At 31.9% G+C, this 17,134-nt stretch overlaps 2 protein-coding genes across 2 annotated transcripts; both read left to right on the forward strand.

Annotated features, from left to right (window-relative positions):
* The first annotated feature begins 7,695 nt into the window (after positions 1 to 7,695).
* On the forward strand, positions 7,696 to 11,432 carry LOC110873918. The gene is made up of 7 exons (XM_022122950.1): positions 7,696 to 7,779; positions 7,901 to 7,990; positions 8,279 to 8,488; positions 9,172 to 9,333; positions 10,669 to 10,722; positions 10,838 to 10,981; positions 11,061 to 11,432. Exons 1-7 carry the CDS (start codon positions 7,696 to 7,698, stop codon positions 11,430 to 11,432), a joined length of 1,116 nt encoding a protein of 371 aa, XP_021978642.1.
* A 1,217-nt stretch (positions 11,433 to 12,649) lies between these two features.
* Positions 12,650 to 16,659, forward strand: LOC110873917. The gene is made up of 7 exons (XM_022122949.1): positions 12,650 to 12,733; positions 12,855 to 12,944; positions 13,242 to 13,451; positions 14,096 to 14,257; positions 15,889 to 15,942; positions 16,062 to 16,205; positions 16,285 to 16,659. Exons 1-7 carry the CDS (start codon positions 12,650 to 12,652, stop codon positions 16,657 to 16,659), a joined length of 1,119 nt encoding a protein of 372 aa, XP_021978641.1.
* The last annotated feature ends 475 nt before the right edge of the window (positions 16,660 to 17,134 follow it).

A 17,134-nucleotide genomic window follows, 5' to 3' on the forward strand; every position in this document is an offset into this window, starting at 1 on the left:
AGGATAATAGTCTTTATGACTAATTAATTAGTAAAAAATAATAATAAATGAGATAAGTGAAAAAACTATTTAATGTTTTACAAAATTACCCTTTGTTCTTTTTCTTCTCAATTTAATTTTCTTCTCAAATAAACCTTCCCCTTATTGTATATAAATTTGAAGAGATTTGTTAAGTAGAAAATTTAGAAAATTGGTAAAGCGTTTAATATTGACAGATGTTGCTTTGTGTTTCAATATATGAGTGTGATTTGAGAACCATACAACAACATAGAATCAAATTAACCAAGATTTGTGTTGATAAACTCAGAAAATCGTGTAATACGCTTTTACATATAGCTTTATGTGTAGTATGTAAGGTGGTTACATAACCGGTCACCCTACTAACATGTCTCTCCCGTTAAGTAATCAATGTGTCGCTCTTTAGTAAATCTTATTCAAAACCCAGCGCAATGATCACTCCTAGAAAAAATATTCCCAAACGTAAAATATAGATTCTTTAATAAATGTATTTGGTTGAAACACGAAGTAAATTCATATACGATTTATTATTTGCTTCCATGTTAAGAAAACTCGTTCATATGTGATCTGCCGACTTTCAAAAAACACCATCAGACGATCAAGTTAGACTCAGTCGTAACATTGTACATGGTTCACATTTCAATTGATTTTAAGAGCAAGTTGAGTTAACATTAAAACCTTAATTAAAATTGTTATTATATTTCCATTATGAATTTATGATTTGTCAATATTAAATTATGTAATTGTAAAGTATCTAAGGTCCCATAATGTACCTTGAAAATGCTATCTTATAAATTAGTAGAATTGAAAATAACAATTGGGTTTGATGTACATGATGCACCTTGAAATTGTTTTATAAAAGTGCCACAAAGGTAGCATATTTGGGGTTGGGGTTGATCAAGGTCAAGTGTATGAAATGGCGGAAGTGTTGGGATGCAAAGTCGGGTTAGCTCCGTTTAAGCATTTGGGGTTGAAAGTAGGGGCAAACATGAATTTGGTGAAGCATTGGGACCCGATTGTGGAAACTTTCAAGAAGAGACTTGCGGTGTGGAAGGCTTCGTCTCTTTCATTTGGAGGACGGCTTACGTTGATAAAATCGGTATTAAGCGCACTCCCTACTTATTATTTTTCCATATACAAGGCTCCAATCCAAGTCATAAAAAACTTGGAAAGGCTTCGTAAATATTTCTTGTGGGGGGGGGCACTCCGGAAAAGGCAAAGATGAATTGGGTTGCGTGGAAAAGTATTATGGCACCAGAAGACTACGGGAGGTTGGACTTCGGGTCGTTACGTGACTTGAATATCGCAATGTTAGCTAAGTGGTGGTGGCGGTTTAAAGTAGACCGGGGGAGCCTTTGGAGGAAAGTGATATGGAGTTTGCATCATGACATAAGAAACTGGAATTTCATTCCGATAAAACTTTCAGCGCTGGGACTGTAGAAGCAAATCGTGAACATTTCATCGGATCTTGCACAATCTGGAGTGAACTTATAGGAGCAATTTCAAGGTATTCCGGGCTATGATAAAAAGATAAGCTTCTGGAAGGAAGTTTGGTTAGGCAAAGTTCCGTTATGCGTTAAGTTCCCTAAACATTTATCTTCTCGAAAGCAATAAAAATGTTTGTATCGCTGAAAGGGTATCAGTTGGAAATGGGGAGGTGGGTTTCAAGTTCGAATGGACCAGAAACCCTTTGGAACCGGCAGAAATAACAGAACTAAGCAGTCTCGAGGCAGCGGTGCAGTCATTTTCATTCGGGGTTGAACGTGATTGTTGGAAATGGAAGGCAGCCTCGTCTGGCATTTTTTTCTGTATGCAGTCTAAGAGTTTTGATTGAAAAGGCTGCGTATAGTGATTCTCGTATTGATTTTGTGTCGAATGGGTGGGTCCCGTTGAAAGTAAACTTTCTCGCTTGGTGGGTTGTGTTGGATAGATTACCCACGGCAATGGACTTACGGAGGCGAAATGTACAAGTTCCATCAATTGAGTGCAAAATGTGTAATGCGGGCAACGAAACGACGAATCATTTGTTTATTGGATGCAACATGTCGCAGCAGGTCTGGGAATATATTGCGTCATGGTGCAGAATTGGATCTGTTTATGCTCTAGAACTAAAGGATTTGATGGGCATTCAGGACCGGTTTCGTGGATCGCTAAAGTGGAAGAAAGTTATTCATTCGGTGATGCAGGTTGCACTTTGGGTTGTGTGGAAGAGCCGAAACGAGGTCGTTTTCGACAACAAGGTGCCAAACCTGGTGAAAATAAAAGATGAGGTTAGGATGTATGCTTATTTATGGGTAAAGAATAGGGCGAAATGTCAATCTTTAATGTGGGAAGCATGGTGTAATTTTGAGTTGTCAAGTATGGGTATTTGATGTATGTATGAGGTGTTTTGGTGGATGTTGTAAGGATGTCGAATTAACAGTTGATGACGGATAGATATCAATAAAACGTTGTTTGACGTTAAAAAAAAGTGCCATAAAGGTGATATATAAAAGTGCCATAAAGGTGATGTGATATAGAATTGCCCAAATTGATTATCACAAAACAAGTGGATAATTCGTTTTGCCAATCAAAAGGTGTTTGGGTTTATTTATTTAGTTAATTATAGTTTAGACAAATTGTGATTTATGAGCAGATTACATGCATATAAGTAAGATAATAGCAACTCCAAAGCTATTGTGTGTTTAAATTTCATTTAGTTTTTTTTATTTAAAAAAATTGATTAATAAACGTAATTGGAAAACTTAAAAATCAATTAACTTATACATCAAATGGCCTAGTTTAGACTAGTTAAATGCCTTTTATTTTTCTTTTCACATATATTTTTTTGAACCAATTTTATTAAGAACCGGCCAACAAAAAGTTAGCCTCACCAAAAATACAATAGCAAAAAAAAAAAAAAAAAAAAAAAAAAACACCACCAGGCAAAAACAAAACAAACAACTTAAAAATCAAACCCCATGCTAAAGTGCTAAACAAGTCAAAATTACAACATCAAGATCACGACAACGCTTGAACTCTAGACTGGTTTTCCACTCAAAGGAAACCAAGAGCCTTTACTTTTCCACCACCCACTCAAAACCAGGCTGCTTCTGATTAAAGACAACATGTCATTCTAACTTCGGCATATGCACCAAATAGTCGTTTGCCTCACCATGTATATAGCTTTCTTGCAATTTAGACCTCCTCACAATTTAATGGAAATTAACAAGATTTTTCCTATCAAAGAAATAGAGAGAGTGTAACCTGCATCGTTTAACCACAAACTCTGAGATACCTTGGGCAAACCGGCATGAAACTAATAAATAATCATTTTACCCTTATTTTTTTAACTTTAAGTTTTCATACATGCTCGTCTTTTAACTTCATTTTTTTCTATAACACATTTTAAGCTTAAATTTATTTTTACCCACTTTTTTCATAAACAGTAGTATTCTTCGTATATAATATTTAAGCTAAATCAATTATGTAAGAAATGAGTGCGTATAATATTTGAAGTTAAAGGGCGTATATCAGATCTCAAAGTTTTAGAATAAGGGTAAAATGTCATTTATTAAATTATTCATAGAGAATTGAGTATACATGATATTTCAAATATTTTGTAAGGGTATATATGATATTTATAATTTTGCAACAGTATATATGATATTTCAAATATTTTTTTGATATATACATTTTTTTAATAATCTCTGTTTCCACCCACCTGTTTCAAGATCTATATACGGTTTTTTTCCATCGATATAGCTTTAATTTTTTTATGATTTTATTAAAACTCTGAATGTAGACTTAAAGCTAATAAAATAAAAATGTATAACTATACTACCATAAAATGATAAGAACTTTAAATATATATTTTAACTTGTTAATAAAAACCATGATTGTAAGCATTCTCTATCACACCCCAACCGATGGCGAAAACATCGGGATGAGACGAACAAATTGCTCAAAACTTCATAACACTATGTGACAATATAAATTAAATTCAAATTTTCATTTCAAGACTAAAATGTCATACAAAGATTCCAAACAAAAGACAACGTTGTTCATAACATAACATTAAAATAACAAAATTAATCTAGGTGTGTATCTAAGTCCACCTAAATTGTATTTCTTCTCAACATCATCTCATCAATCAACCTGCAACATGTATTAAAATATATCAACAAAAAGTTGGCGAGTATACAAGTTTTGTTACATAACATAATATAGAATAAAATCGTTTAAAGTCTCATATCCAACATGAATCATAATATGCAAGTTTACTAGCATGTCGAAACGGTGTACTATATGGTAAAACCCAAGATTCCAACGCGTTAATATAGCCTATCCCAAAGAATAACGGGAGGTTAACGTGTTTAACTTAACAATACCCCAAGTTTCGTGGGCGGTGCGTTAATACTACAACAACCAACAACCATACCTAGTAAATCCCACAAATAGCAAAGCTACTTATAGGGTCTGGGGAGGGTGGGATGTAGACAGACCTTTCCTCTCTCCTCTATCCCTAGGGTGGGCGGTGCGTTAATCCTATAGCGCTATAATTGTTAAGGTAGGCTAGCAAAGTTAATGAAGCATATATCGACACAAATAGTTTACATTGGCATACAAGTCTAACAAGCATCATATAGTTTCATATTAAGCATGGACAGTGGCGAAGCTTGAAGTTTTCGTCGGGGGGTCGAAAACGTATATACTCAAAAAATTCTATAGAACCGGGGGGTCGAAAACGTATATACCCAAAAATTTCTATACGAAAACTACATGTACAACACTACTGAGCGAAAAGTTCGGGGGGTCGGGCGCCCCTCCCGGCCCCTTAAATGCTACGCCCCTGAGCATGGATAGAATTTAAAATAGTTTCATGTGGAGTGTAATTTTGTATAACATACATGTTGCATCCAAAAGTGATAAAAGGAAACGGGATCGAGTATACTCACGGTTTTGCAAGCTTCCTACTTGATATCCCGTGAGTGTTTGTTGGTAGATTAGATTGGAGCACCTTGTCCTTCTACACGAAGAAAAATAGGTGTGTGAGTTTGGGGAGTTAACGGAAGATTATAGATTCAGAGTTTAAATAACATGAAAATAAACATATTAAGAAAATAATCATCTAGCACACTTGATACTTGTTCTTGACACTATGAAACTCGAATGAGTTTAAATGTTTTCATGGGACAAAACCCATTAGAATCGTGACAAGTTATCAATGCCTAAGATGATGTAACCTACTATCTTGACAAATGACCGTTAGTTCATCATCAAGAGTTTGGTTTCTTGAATATATTATATAAGTTATATTAGTATCCTCATAAATCCACCATTTAGGAACCTCTTTGTATCATATAATTCATGCATGAGGTAGGAAAAACAAGTCTTCCATTTAGGTACCTCTTTGTTCACCACTACACTTGTTGTTATAAACAACAAGGAGGGTAAAGAAAATACAAATAAAGAATGAAATAATTACAACTATTCTAAGTAAAACATCAAGCAATGTGTGGATTTTCAAGTAGGATAACCCAAGCTAGTCCTATAAACACACAAACATCAAGTTTGAAGCTTGTTCATTACTTGTGGGTTAAACCCTAACCAAAACAGAAAGGTTATGAGGGTTTAACCTCTGATTTTACTTGTCTCAACCTTGTTTTTAAGCCCAACTAACCATTCAGTTGATTATGAGCATAAGGACATAGGAATGAGATGAGATAACTCAAGTTTAACTAAGATTAACAAAGTTTGAATCAAAACAGAAAGTTTCAGTCCATTTTGGAGCCTTTTTGGTGACGTTCCAGACCTTGATTTTCCATGGAAAACCTGTGGAATCACCCCTAAGGTTGTTCCAAGTAATGGAGAAAAAGAATCAATGGAAAAGAACAAGAAATGAGTGAGATATGCTCACATAAGTGTCTTGATATAATTCTGATTACACTTCTGATTAACAGCAGATTTGAGGGAGATTTGAGAGTGTTTTGTGAGTGTTGTAAAGTGAAAAAATGCTTGGAATACACTTGGGTTTTATAGGGAAGGATTGGGGTTGGGTTTGGTGCACATTTAATGTAATAACACAAGTTTAAACTCAAAATATCATCAAAACCCGTCAAGAAATCGAGCCTGATTGAGCTGGTCTCGGTTTACAAGGCCTCGCGGCCCGCGAAGACTCACACAGGGAGAGTCGCGGCCGGTGAGAGCCCGGGTTTGGGTAAAAGTTTGATCTTTTGACACTTTACACCCTAGACTTCCGTAATTGATGTTTTAAGCATACTTTTGGGTGTTTTAAGCACAAGAATCATTCTTAAGGGTGTGTTATATAATTATTTTATAAAACAAGTATAAACATGTATATTGACGAGAATAAGTGTCGAAATTGCGTAATTTAGCACATAATGCACATGTTTACTAGTTTGACATATTTTGCACAAGTTGTGAATAAAGTATCATATGATTAACAAGTTCGAACGTATAAGCATGTATGAAATGTGTATAACATGTAAGTGAAGAAGATACAAATTTCATTATGATCCAAGTCTCGAATTTGCAATGATTACAACGAAAGAATGAATACAAGAGTACAAAGTTTCCAAAAATAGGACTACAAGCAACGGTTTCTAAATATGGAAAGTATGAAAACGTAGGGCGTTACATTCTCATCTGAGCCATCTGTTAGAAAATCTGACCGTAGCTGTCAAAATGTTTTTATTTGTTACCTGAGATACTTAAAACGGAACTTATAATTCGATACAACGTAAATTAGTTCCCGGTTATCACCATAGCTGAAAATTATATAATAAATTATTAATGCACATTTTTAATACTAATAATAGTATAACAAAATATAGAAAAGTATTATAAAATAAAATAATATAAAAAAATAATTATTACTTTTGACTTTAGAATAAAATAATATATTAAAGTAGTTAATTGTTACCAAATTAACTAAATGGGAAAAAAGAAAAAAAAAGTTGACTTTTGACTTGTAGGAAAAAAGTAAAAAAAAAACTTAATCATTACATAATTATTACTTTTGACTTTTGGGAAAAAAGTAAAAAAAAAAAGTTGACTTTATGGTGTATTTAACACAACCCTATATAAAATTGCCCCTTTTTAAAAATAAAAAAATTGGAATAAACTTTTTAAATGTGAGACCTTCCTTTTAAAAGTTTTCCTTTTAAAAGTTGTATGTATGAGCATTCTAGCAAAAAATGTGAGACCTTCTTTTTAAAAGGCATCTACCTCTACTAAATGGTCAGCCCCACAATAATAAGACATATTTGTATTTGATTTTTACCCTATCTAATTTAAAAGATCAGATCACATACATATTCCATAAAAGCGAGGTTAATGGTTATCATTAATTCTTGCATTAATTGGCCATAACCCAATATATAATCATCAATTTTTTTCATACAATTGAGATATGGTTAACCCCCTATTTAACCACTGACATGATCATTGTACGTATCAGCATTCTAGCAAAAAAAAAAAAAAAAAAAACAAACAAATTGCAAGAAAGTAAGAAAGCACATACCAAGTTGTTTATGTAGAACACAATAATATACAACTATGAAAACTAATTCTTGTCTTGAGATACCTTCGAACATTTCTGTTCTTGTATTGTTTTCCTTGTTGTTTTCACCAATTTTCTCCTCAATGAATTTCCGAGAAGAGAATGAAACTACCATGGCGGGTAACAAGTCGAAGAATATGAAGTTGATTAATGATCATCTTAGAAAGATCAACAAGCCTTTTGTTAAGTCAATTAAGGTACCCTTATGCTCTATGTATTTGGTGAATTGATAATTTAGAATGCTTGTTTAGTAGTTAACGTCTTTATTAGTAACTCTATATTTTTAATTATATCAATTATTTCTTTTTGCTGAATCAGAGTCCAGATGGTGATATAATAGACTGCGTTTTGTTTCATCTCCAGCCCGCTTTTGATCTTCCTGAATTAAAAAACAAAATATCAGTGATGGTAAGTAATACGATGAGAATTTATACATTATTGAATATATGTATTTTGTAATAATTGTTTTGAGAGGTTTATCTCTATATAAAATTTAATCATATTACATTACCTTTATAACATTTTTATTACAGGTACTTACAAAACTTACACCTAGCGTTAGATTATTGTATTTGATCAAGACCTCAAGTGATTACTTATTTATTTGTTTGTTTTTAGATATATATATTTATTGATATGGTATATGAAACTAACTTAGTTTGTTATACTTGTTTGAAAACATATTATAACAAATAGGTTCAACCAGAGTTACCAAAAGAACATGATCATAAAGCGGGCACTAACCCAGAAATCAAACAGTTGTGGAATTTAAAGGGTGAATCATGCCCAAATGGAACCATTCCAATTAAAAGAACAAGTGCTGGTGACATTTTGAGAACCAATTCAATTCCTAGGTTCGGAAAGAAATATAGTAGAAATGATGTCCCACCTACCCCAGGCCATGAGGTATACATATACTTGTTATTATCTAATTTTTTATTCTATACTAAAACAATTATTGTACTCCAAGAATACTAAAAGGTTTTTAAGTTCTAATAATAGCATGTGAGTGTGCAATCTAGGGTGATAATCATGTTCGGTTAGTGTGTTAAAAGATATCAACCTTATTGTGACTTAGACTTAACAAACCCAAATTTGACATAAAATACATATTTATTCATGTGAAAGACGTTAACCTTTTAATCAGACACACTTATTATCATGTAACCCAAATGCATAACTTGTTTTTATAAACATGCCAAGTGGATTGGTGACTTGTAAATACGTTGTATTAATCAAGCGGGTTAAATGGGTCGTGATTAGGTTGACGGATTATAATAAGTTGTAACCAGCTCAAGCATATTGTAAATGGGCTGACGAGTTGAGCTTATAAAATGTAAATTTGTTATCATCTCTAAATTTTTAAGTTTCTACGAGTTGATGGACAAACCCGCTTAATGAAAACTCAACCCGAAAATGACTTGTTTAACGTTATACATCGATCAACCTGTTTGAACCCAGCCCAACCCAAAACCTAGTTATTCATGTGTTATGTTAGGAATTAGCCATGTTATTTACTTTAAACTAAATATTAAAACTAAGTAAATATTTTTTTTACTATAACATGGCCATAATATTATGTGTTGCAGCATTCAATTGGATCTGTAAGGGAAGGAGAGTTCTACGGAGCAAAGGCGATTCTAAACGTGTGGAAACCAAATGTTATTGGACTTGATTTTAGCGTTTCACAAATTTGGGTTGTGGCTCACGTTCCAACTCGTCCCGTCAACACTGTTGAAGTTGGTTGGCATGTAAGTTTGTCGTTCGTTCTCTTTCTAATTTATTTATTTATTATTTTAGTTATTTTTTTGTTATAATGTGAATCTGGATACAAAGTATTTATCAGAAGTTCTCTTTCTTATTTATTATTTTAGTTATTTTTTGTTATAATGTGAAATTGGATACAAAGTATTTATTTAGAAGTTCTCTTTCTTATTTATTATTTATGCATTTATTAATCAGTTCTTTTGTTTTAATATGAATTCGGATCGGATACAAACTACATAGTCATAAATATGTTTTATTTTGTTGATTTTGTTTATTTTATCAAAAAATAACTACAAACATAATAGTTTCATTTGTTCGTTTCCTTTATGTTATTAATATGTGAATTGATTGTTTGGTTTTCAAAATAAGTTCCTTTTTAGTTAATATTATACATTAAATGTATCAAAAACATTTGTCATGTTCACTAAATATTAAACTATTGCTTATATGATTTTAAGTAATATTAAACTATTGCTTATATGATTTTATACTTAAAAAGAAAGCTAGTGACCAAACGATTACACAATGCGTCTGTATCGAACAAATTGTTTCCATCATCATCATACTTAGTAAATCTCACAAATAGCAAAGCTAAGGTAGGGTCTGAGGAGGGTAAGATGTAGACAACCTTACCTCTACCCCGTATAAATAGAGAGACTGCTTCCAATGAGACCCTGGCTCAATAATAGTTTTGTATCAAGCCTTGGATATGAGGCACATAACACTCAGCAATCGGGACAAAGGCCGATTTGTGCATGTACCCCCTGTCTTTCGGCTATCAATGCCACCACATGATGCATGATTAGTCATCTGCCTCTAAGCCGATTTTAACGTTATTTTCACGAAATTAGTAAAATAATGTTAAATTAGTGCAATTTCACTTTTGTCTCATAAGGACCCACACATATATATATTATAAAACTAAAAGCTTGTTTTGTGTAAATTTGTAGCCTCAATTTTTGTTTTATATTTTAGTGTAATAAGGCTTAAGTGGGTGACTAAAGAGAATTTATTTTTTGAAAAATAACATTTTATTTTTGATGTAAAATTTTGCCCAAAAATGAAGCATTCTACATCAATTTTGCATCCTAGTTCTATTCTCAAAAATCTGAGTTGTATCAGATTGGATTTTTCGGGTGAACCCCGAAATATTTCGATCGGAAAGTGATTACACGCTTTTAAGATCATCCGTTGCAATATCAATTTCCCCAACATTTTTAAATATAAAATTGCAACCATATACTTGAAATTATATTTCAGTTAAGTATGGGTATGTGAATGTATGTATGCATTTTAATATATCTAATTTGTTATGGCAGGTGTTTCCAAATGTATACAAAGATAATCTTCCAAGACTTTTTGCTTTCTGGACTGTATGTGAACTATTATTTGTTCTATGAAATTTAACTCCTTATATTTTGGGTTATTTCAATAAAAACAAACTTTTGAACGATTGGTCCTTATATTTTGAATTAAAAAAAACTACAGCCCGATGGATATCAGTCAGGTTGCTACAACTTAGAATGTCCAGGGTTCATCCAAATTAATCCAAACGTGTGTCTTGGAGCTTCTATAAAACCAATATCAACATACAACGGTAAACAATATGAGATCGCCTTATTGATATGGAAGGTAAGTTTTTAATAAAACATAACATACTTTTGTAATCATATCGAATGTTACGACTTCTATATAATGTCGGGTTTTGTAGGACCCGAATAGCGGGGACTGGTGGTTGAGAGTGGGAACGGAAGTGATTGGGTTTTGGCCAGCAGAGTTATTCACAGATCTTCAAGATCGCGCAAACAGAATAGATTATGGTGGAGAAGTGTATGCTGAAAGCTTGGGTAAGCACACATCGACTCAAATGGGCAGTGGCCACTTCCCGGATGAAGGTTTTGGGAAAGCAGCGTTTGCTAGGAACTTGGAAATGGTTGATCAAGATAATTATTTGAATGAAGTTTCTAATCTAAATTTATACGCAGAGAAAGCCAATTGTTATGGTATTAATAATGGGCATAGTGATGCTTGGGGTAACTATATATTTTTTGGAGGACCTGGATATAATCCAAATTGTCTCTAAGAATATATATATACGTATATATATATATACATATATATATATATATATGTTGAATATCATTCCTTTCTTACAGAATAATTAAAAATGACGATTGGTTCAATTATGTATTTATGTGTGTTGCACTGTTGCATATGATCATGTGATATAAAATTGCTTAACTGATTATGATCATTTTTTGATACTAATGGCCTCAGCTTATGACTTGAGCAAACAAATGTGATCCGCAGACTATAGACATTTTGCCTCTTAAAAAACAAACAGCACCTAGTCAATTCCAAACACCCTCTAAACTTTAGAGTCAAGGTAAATTAAATTAAATTTTACTTTATTTATATTTAAATGACATATTGTCATCAATATATACAATTATACAAAGGCCAACCTATACGCACACCATTGGTGGCTATATGCACACTTGGGTTTTATATACGTTGTGTATAGAGCTATATGCAGTGTATATAACCCAACATAGTTTTGATTTGTGAAATTTGGTGTTTTGATATTATAAATTCTCATCCGGTTCGAACATTAAATCGTTAATTAAATAACTCCGCTTGCCTATGTTTGAACCTAAGACTTTCCTTTTAAAACACACGTGTCTCTACCAAGTGGGCCCACATTAACAAGACTCAGTTGTATTTGATTTGTACCCTATCTTTTTTTTGAATGACAAATTTTTTTATTCTCTGTTGTCTGTGTAACTTGAACCCAAGACCCCCCCCCCCCTTCCCAAAGTGTTTAAAGGTTTTGCCTTTGCCAATAGACCACCATCCCATTGGTATTTTGTACCTTATTTTATTTAAAAGATCAAATCATATAGATATTCAATAAAAGCGAGGTTATCATTAATTCTTGCATTAATTGGCCATAACCCAAAATATATTCATCAATTTCTTTCAACCAACTGAGATATGGTTAACTTCCCTATTTAACAACTGACATGATCATTGTATGTAAAGTAGCTTACTTATCAGCATTCTAGGGAAAAAAAACACCTCAACATTATTCTTGATTTTTTTTAGTTCGGTTTTGTTATTAAAAAACAAACAAACTACAAGAAAGTAAGAAAGCACGCATGCAGAATACAATAAAATACAACTATGAAAACTAATTCTTGTCTTGAGATATCTTCTATCATTTCTATTCTTGTATTGTTTTCCTTGTTGTTTTCACCAATTTTCTCCTCAATGAATTTCCGAGAAGAGAATGAAACTACCATGGCGGGTAACAAGTCGAAGAATATGAAGTTGATTAATGATCATCTTAGAAAGATCAACAAGCCTTTTGTTAAGTCAATTAAGGTACCCTTACGCTCTATGTATTTGGTGAATTGATAATTTAGAATGCTTGTTTAGTAGTTAACATCTTTATTAGTAACTCTATATTTTTAATTATATTAATTATTTATTTTTGCTGAATCAGAGTCCAGATGGTGATATAATAGACTGCGTTTTGTTTCATCTCCAGCCCGCTTTTGATCTTCCTGAATTAAAAAACAAAATATCAGTGATGGTAAGTAATACGATGAGAATTTATACATTATTGAATATATGTATTTTGTAATAATTGTTTTGAGAGGTATCTTCTATACAAAATTTAATTATATTATATTACCTTTATAACATTTTTACTTCAGGTATTTACAAAACTTACACCTCTAGCGTTAAATCTGAGATTATTGTACTTGATTAATTAGACCTCAAGTGATTCCTTATTTATTTGTTTGTTTTTAGTTATATAATTATTGATCTGGTATATGAAACTAACTTAATTTGTTATACTTGTTTGAGAACATATCATAACAAACAGGTTCAACCAGAGTTACCAAAAGAAGATTATCATAAAACGGGTACTAACCCGGAAATCAAACAATTATGGAGTTTAAAGGGTGAATCATGCCCAAATGGAACCATTCCAATTAAAAGAACAAGTGCTGGAGACATTTTGAAAACCAATTCAATTCCTAAGTTTGGGAAGAAATATAGTAGAAAGGACACCCAACCTACCCCTGGCCATGAGGTATCTAATCTTTTATTCTATACTAAAACAATTATTGTACTCCAAGAATACTAAACGGTTTTTAAGTTCTAATAATAGCATGTGAGTGTTCAATGTAGGGTGATAATCATGTTGGGTTGGTGGGTTAAAAGATATCAACTTTGACATAAAATACGTATTTATTCATGTTAAACATATTAACCTTATAATCGGACATACTTACTCCCATGTAACCCAAATGCATAACTTGTTTTTTAAACATGCCAAGTGGGTTGGCGAGTTGTATATACATAGTATTATTCAAGTTTAAGTGGGTTTAATGGGTCGTGAATGGGTTGATGGTTATACTAAGTTGTAGCCAGCTCAGACATATTGTAAATGGGTTGATCAGTTGAGCCTATAAAATATAAAGTTGTCATTATCTCTAAATTTTTAAGTTTAAACGAGTTGATGGACCGACTCACTCGATTACAACTCAACCTAAAAATGACTTGTTTAACGATATATATCGATCAACCCGTTTAAACTCAGCACAACCTAGTTATTTCAGTGTTATGTCAGGAATCATCCATGCTATTTACTTTAAATTAAATATTAAAATTAAGTTAATATTGATTTTTTATCTTTTTTATACTAGAATACGGCCATAATATTGTGTGTTGTAGCATTCAATTGGATATGTAAGGGAAGGAGAGTTCTACGGAGCAAAGGCGATTCTAAACGTGTGGAAACCAAATGTTACTGGACTTGATTTTAGCCTTTCACAAATTTGGGTCGTGGCTGACGTTCCAACTCGTCCCGTTAACACTATTGAAGTTGGTTGGCATGTAAGTTTCTTGCTCGTTCTCTTTCTAATTTATTTATTTTGGATTAATTTAATATCTACCTTTACAAACTTGAAAATTTTCATATATACCCAACAAAAACTAAAAATACCATATATGCCTTACAAAAAAAAAAAATTAAAATATCACATATCTCCAGTTTATCAAAAACAATCTAATAAATAATCATTTTACCCTTATTTTTTTACTTCAAATTTTCATATATGCTCATCCTTCAACTTCATATTTTTATACAACATAATTTAAGCTTAAATTTTGTTTTTACCCATTTTTGTTTTTTTTTTTCATAAACTATATTATTCTTCATATATCATATTTAAGCAAAATAAATTAAGCTAAAAATGAGTAAATACAATATTTGAGGTTAAAAGTCATATATGAGAATTTGGATACATGAAATTTTAAAAGGGTTATATGATATTTATAATTTATAAGGGTACATATATAGGGGAATTGGTCTGTAATAATCCCATCTAGACCTTATTGGCCATTAATAATCCTACCTCAGAATATTCCCCCCATCAGTTTCACCTTTCACCTATTTTTCCTACAATGATCCCTCGTTAAAAAAAACTTAACGGAGTTAAGCTTTTTTCCAAATTACAAACATATTTTTTAGGGCTTTTGATCAGAACGATGATGATACGAGTCCATTGATGTAAAACTTATTTCGAAATGGTGCTCCAAGTGACTTGATTTTGGTTAATTGGAAATTTAAACACCCGAATTGAAGCGTCATTTTCATCGTTTGGAGCATGTTTCGAGGCAAGTTTTACATCAATATACTCGTATCATCGTTCTAATCAAAAGTCCTAAAAAACATGTTTGTAATTTGAAAAAAGCTTAACTCCGTTAAGTTTTTTTAACGAGGGACCATTGTAGGAAAAATAGGTGAAAGGTGGGACCGGTGGGGGGAATAGTCTGAGGTGGGATTATTAATGGCCAATAAGGTGTAGGTGGGATTATTACAGGCCAATTTCCCTATATATATATATATATATATATATATATATATATATATATATATATATATATATATATATATGATATTTTGCAAGTTTGTATAGGTATATATGAAATTGCCCTAATTTAGGATTATTATTCTGTTATTTATGAAATTGCCCCATTTATTTATTATTCAGTTATTTTTTGTTATAATGTGAATTTGGATACAAAGTATTTGTTCATAAGTTCTCTTTCTTAATTATTGTTTATACATTTATTATTCAGTTATTTTTTATTTAATATTTTGTTATCTATGAAATTGACCCATTTATTTATTATTTAGTTACTTTTTGTTTTAATGTGAATTTGGATACAAAGTATTTATTCAGAAGTTCTCTTTCTTATTTATTATGTATACATTTATTAATCAGTTATTTTTGTTTATTATGAATTCGGATACAAAGTATTTAGTCAGAAATATGTTATGTTTTATTGATTTCGTTTATTTTTTCGAAAGTAATTACACTTCTCTCTCATCACGTTGCAATATCAATTTCCCCAGCAATTTTAAGTATAAAATTGCAACAATGTAATTGTAATTATATTACAATAAGTATGCGTATGTGAATGTATGAATGTGTTTTAATATATTTAATTTGTTATGGCAGGTGTATCCAAGTGCAAACAGTGATAATCTCCCAAGACTTTTTGCTTTGTGGACTGTATGTGTGAAATATTATTTGTTCTATGAAATTTAATTCCTTATATTTTGGGTTATTTCAAGAAAAACAAAACTTTTTGAACAGTTGGTCCTTATATTTTGAATTAATAAAAACTACAGCCCGATGGATATCGGTCAGGCTGCTACAACATGTTATGTCCAGGGTTCGTCCAAACTAATTCAAAGGTGTGTCTTGGAGCTTCTATAAAACCAATATCAACATACAACGGTAAACAATACGAAATCGCGTTATTGGTATGGAAGGTAATTTTTTAATAAAATATAACCTAGTTTTGTAATCATATTGAGTGTTGTGATTTATGTATAATGTCGGGTTTTGTAGGACCCGAATAGCAAGGACTGGTGGTTGAGAGTGGGAACGGAAGTGATTGGGTTCTGGCCAGCAGAGTTATTCACAGATCTTCATGACCGCGCAAACAGAATAGATTATGGTGGAGAAGTGTATTCTGCTACATACTCGGGTACCCACACATCGACTCAAATGGGTAGTGGCCACTTCCAAGATGAAGGTTATAAGAAAGCAGCGTTTGCTAGGAACTTGGAAATGGTTGATCAAGATAATTATTTGCGTGAAGTTTCTAATCTAAATATATTTGTAGAGAAACCCAATTGTTATGGCATTAATAATGGGCATAGTGATGCTTGGGGTAACTATATATTTTTTGGAGGACCTGGATATAATCCAAATTGTCTCTAAGAATATATATATGTTGAATATCATTCCTTTCTTGCAGAATAATTAAAAATGACGATTGGTTCAATTATGTATTTATGTGTGTTGCATATGATTATGTGATATAAAATTGTTCAACTGATTATTACCATGTTTTGATACACATAAGAAATAAACTTAAAAATATCCAATGGCCACAATATGAATTAGCATCTTATTTATTATGGTTGAAACTAACACTCTCGATCAGCTCATGGCTTGATCAACATGATCTTAAACTTAGAAGTAAAATGGCCAAATTCAATAAGTCAAATCCAAACTTAATCCCAAACACCCTCTAAACTTTAAACTCAAGGTAAATTAAATTTTACTTTATTTAACTTTAAGTGACATATGTCTAAACGTTATATTATTATCAATATATACTAAAGAGAGTGAAAGTGCACAGTGGTAGTGATAGGAATCGATACGGACAATTACGGATTAACAAGGAAATAAA

Source organism: Helianthus annuus, chromosome 8 (genome assembly GCF_002127325.2).
Source record: "Helianthus annuus cultivar XRQ/B chromosome 8, HanXRQr2.0-SUNRISE, whole genome shotgun sequence".
NCBI classification, from domain to species: Eukaryota; Viridiplantae; Streptophyta; class Magnoliopsida; order Asterales; family Asteraceae; genus Helianthus; species Helianthus annuus.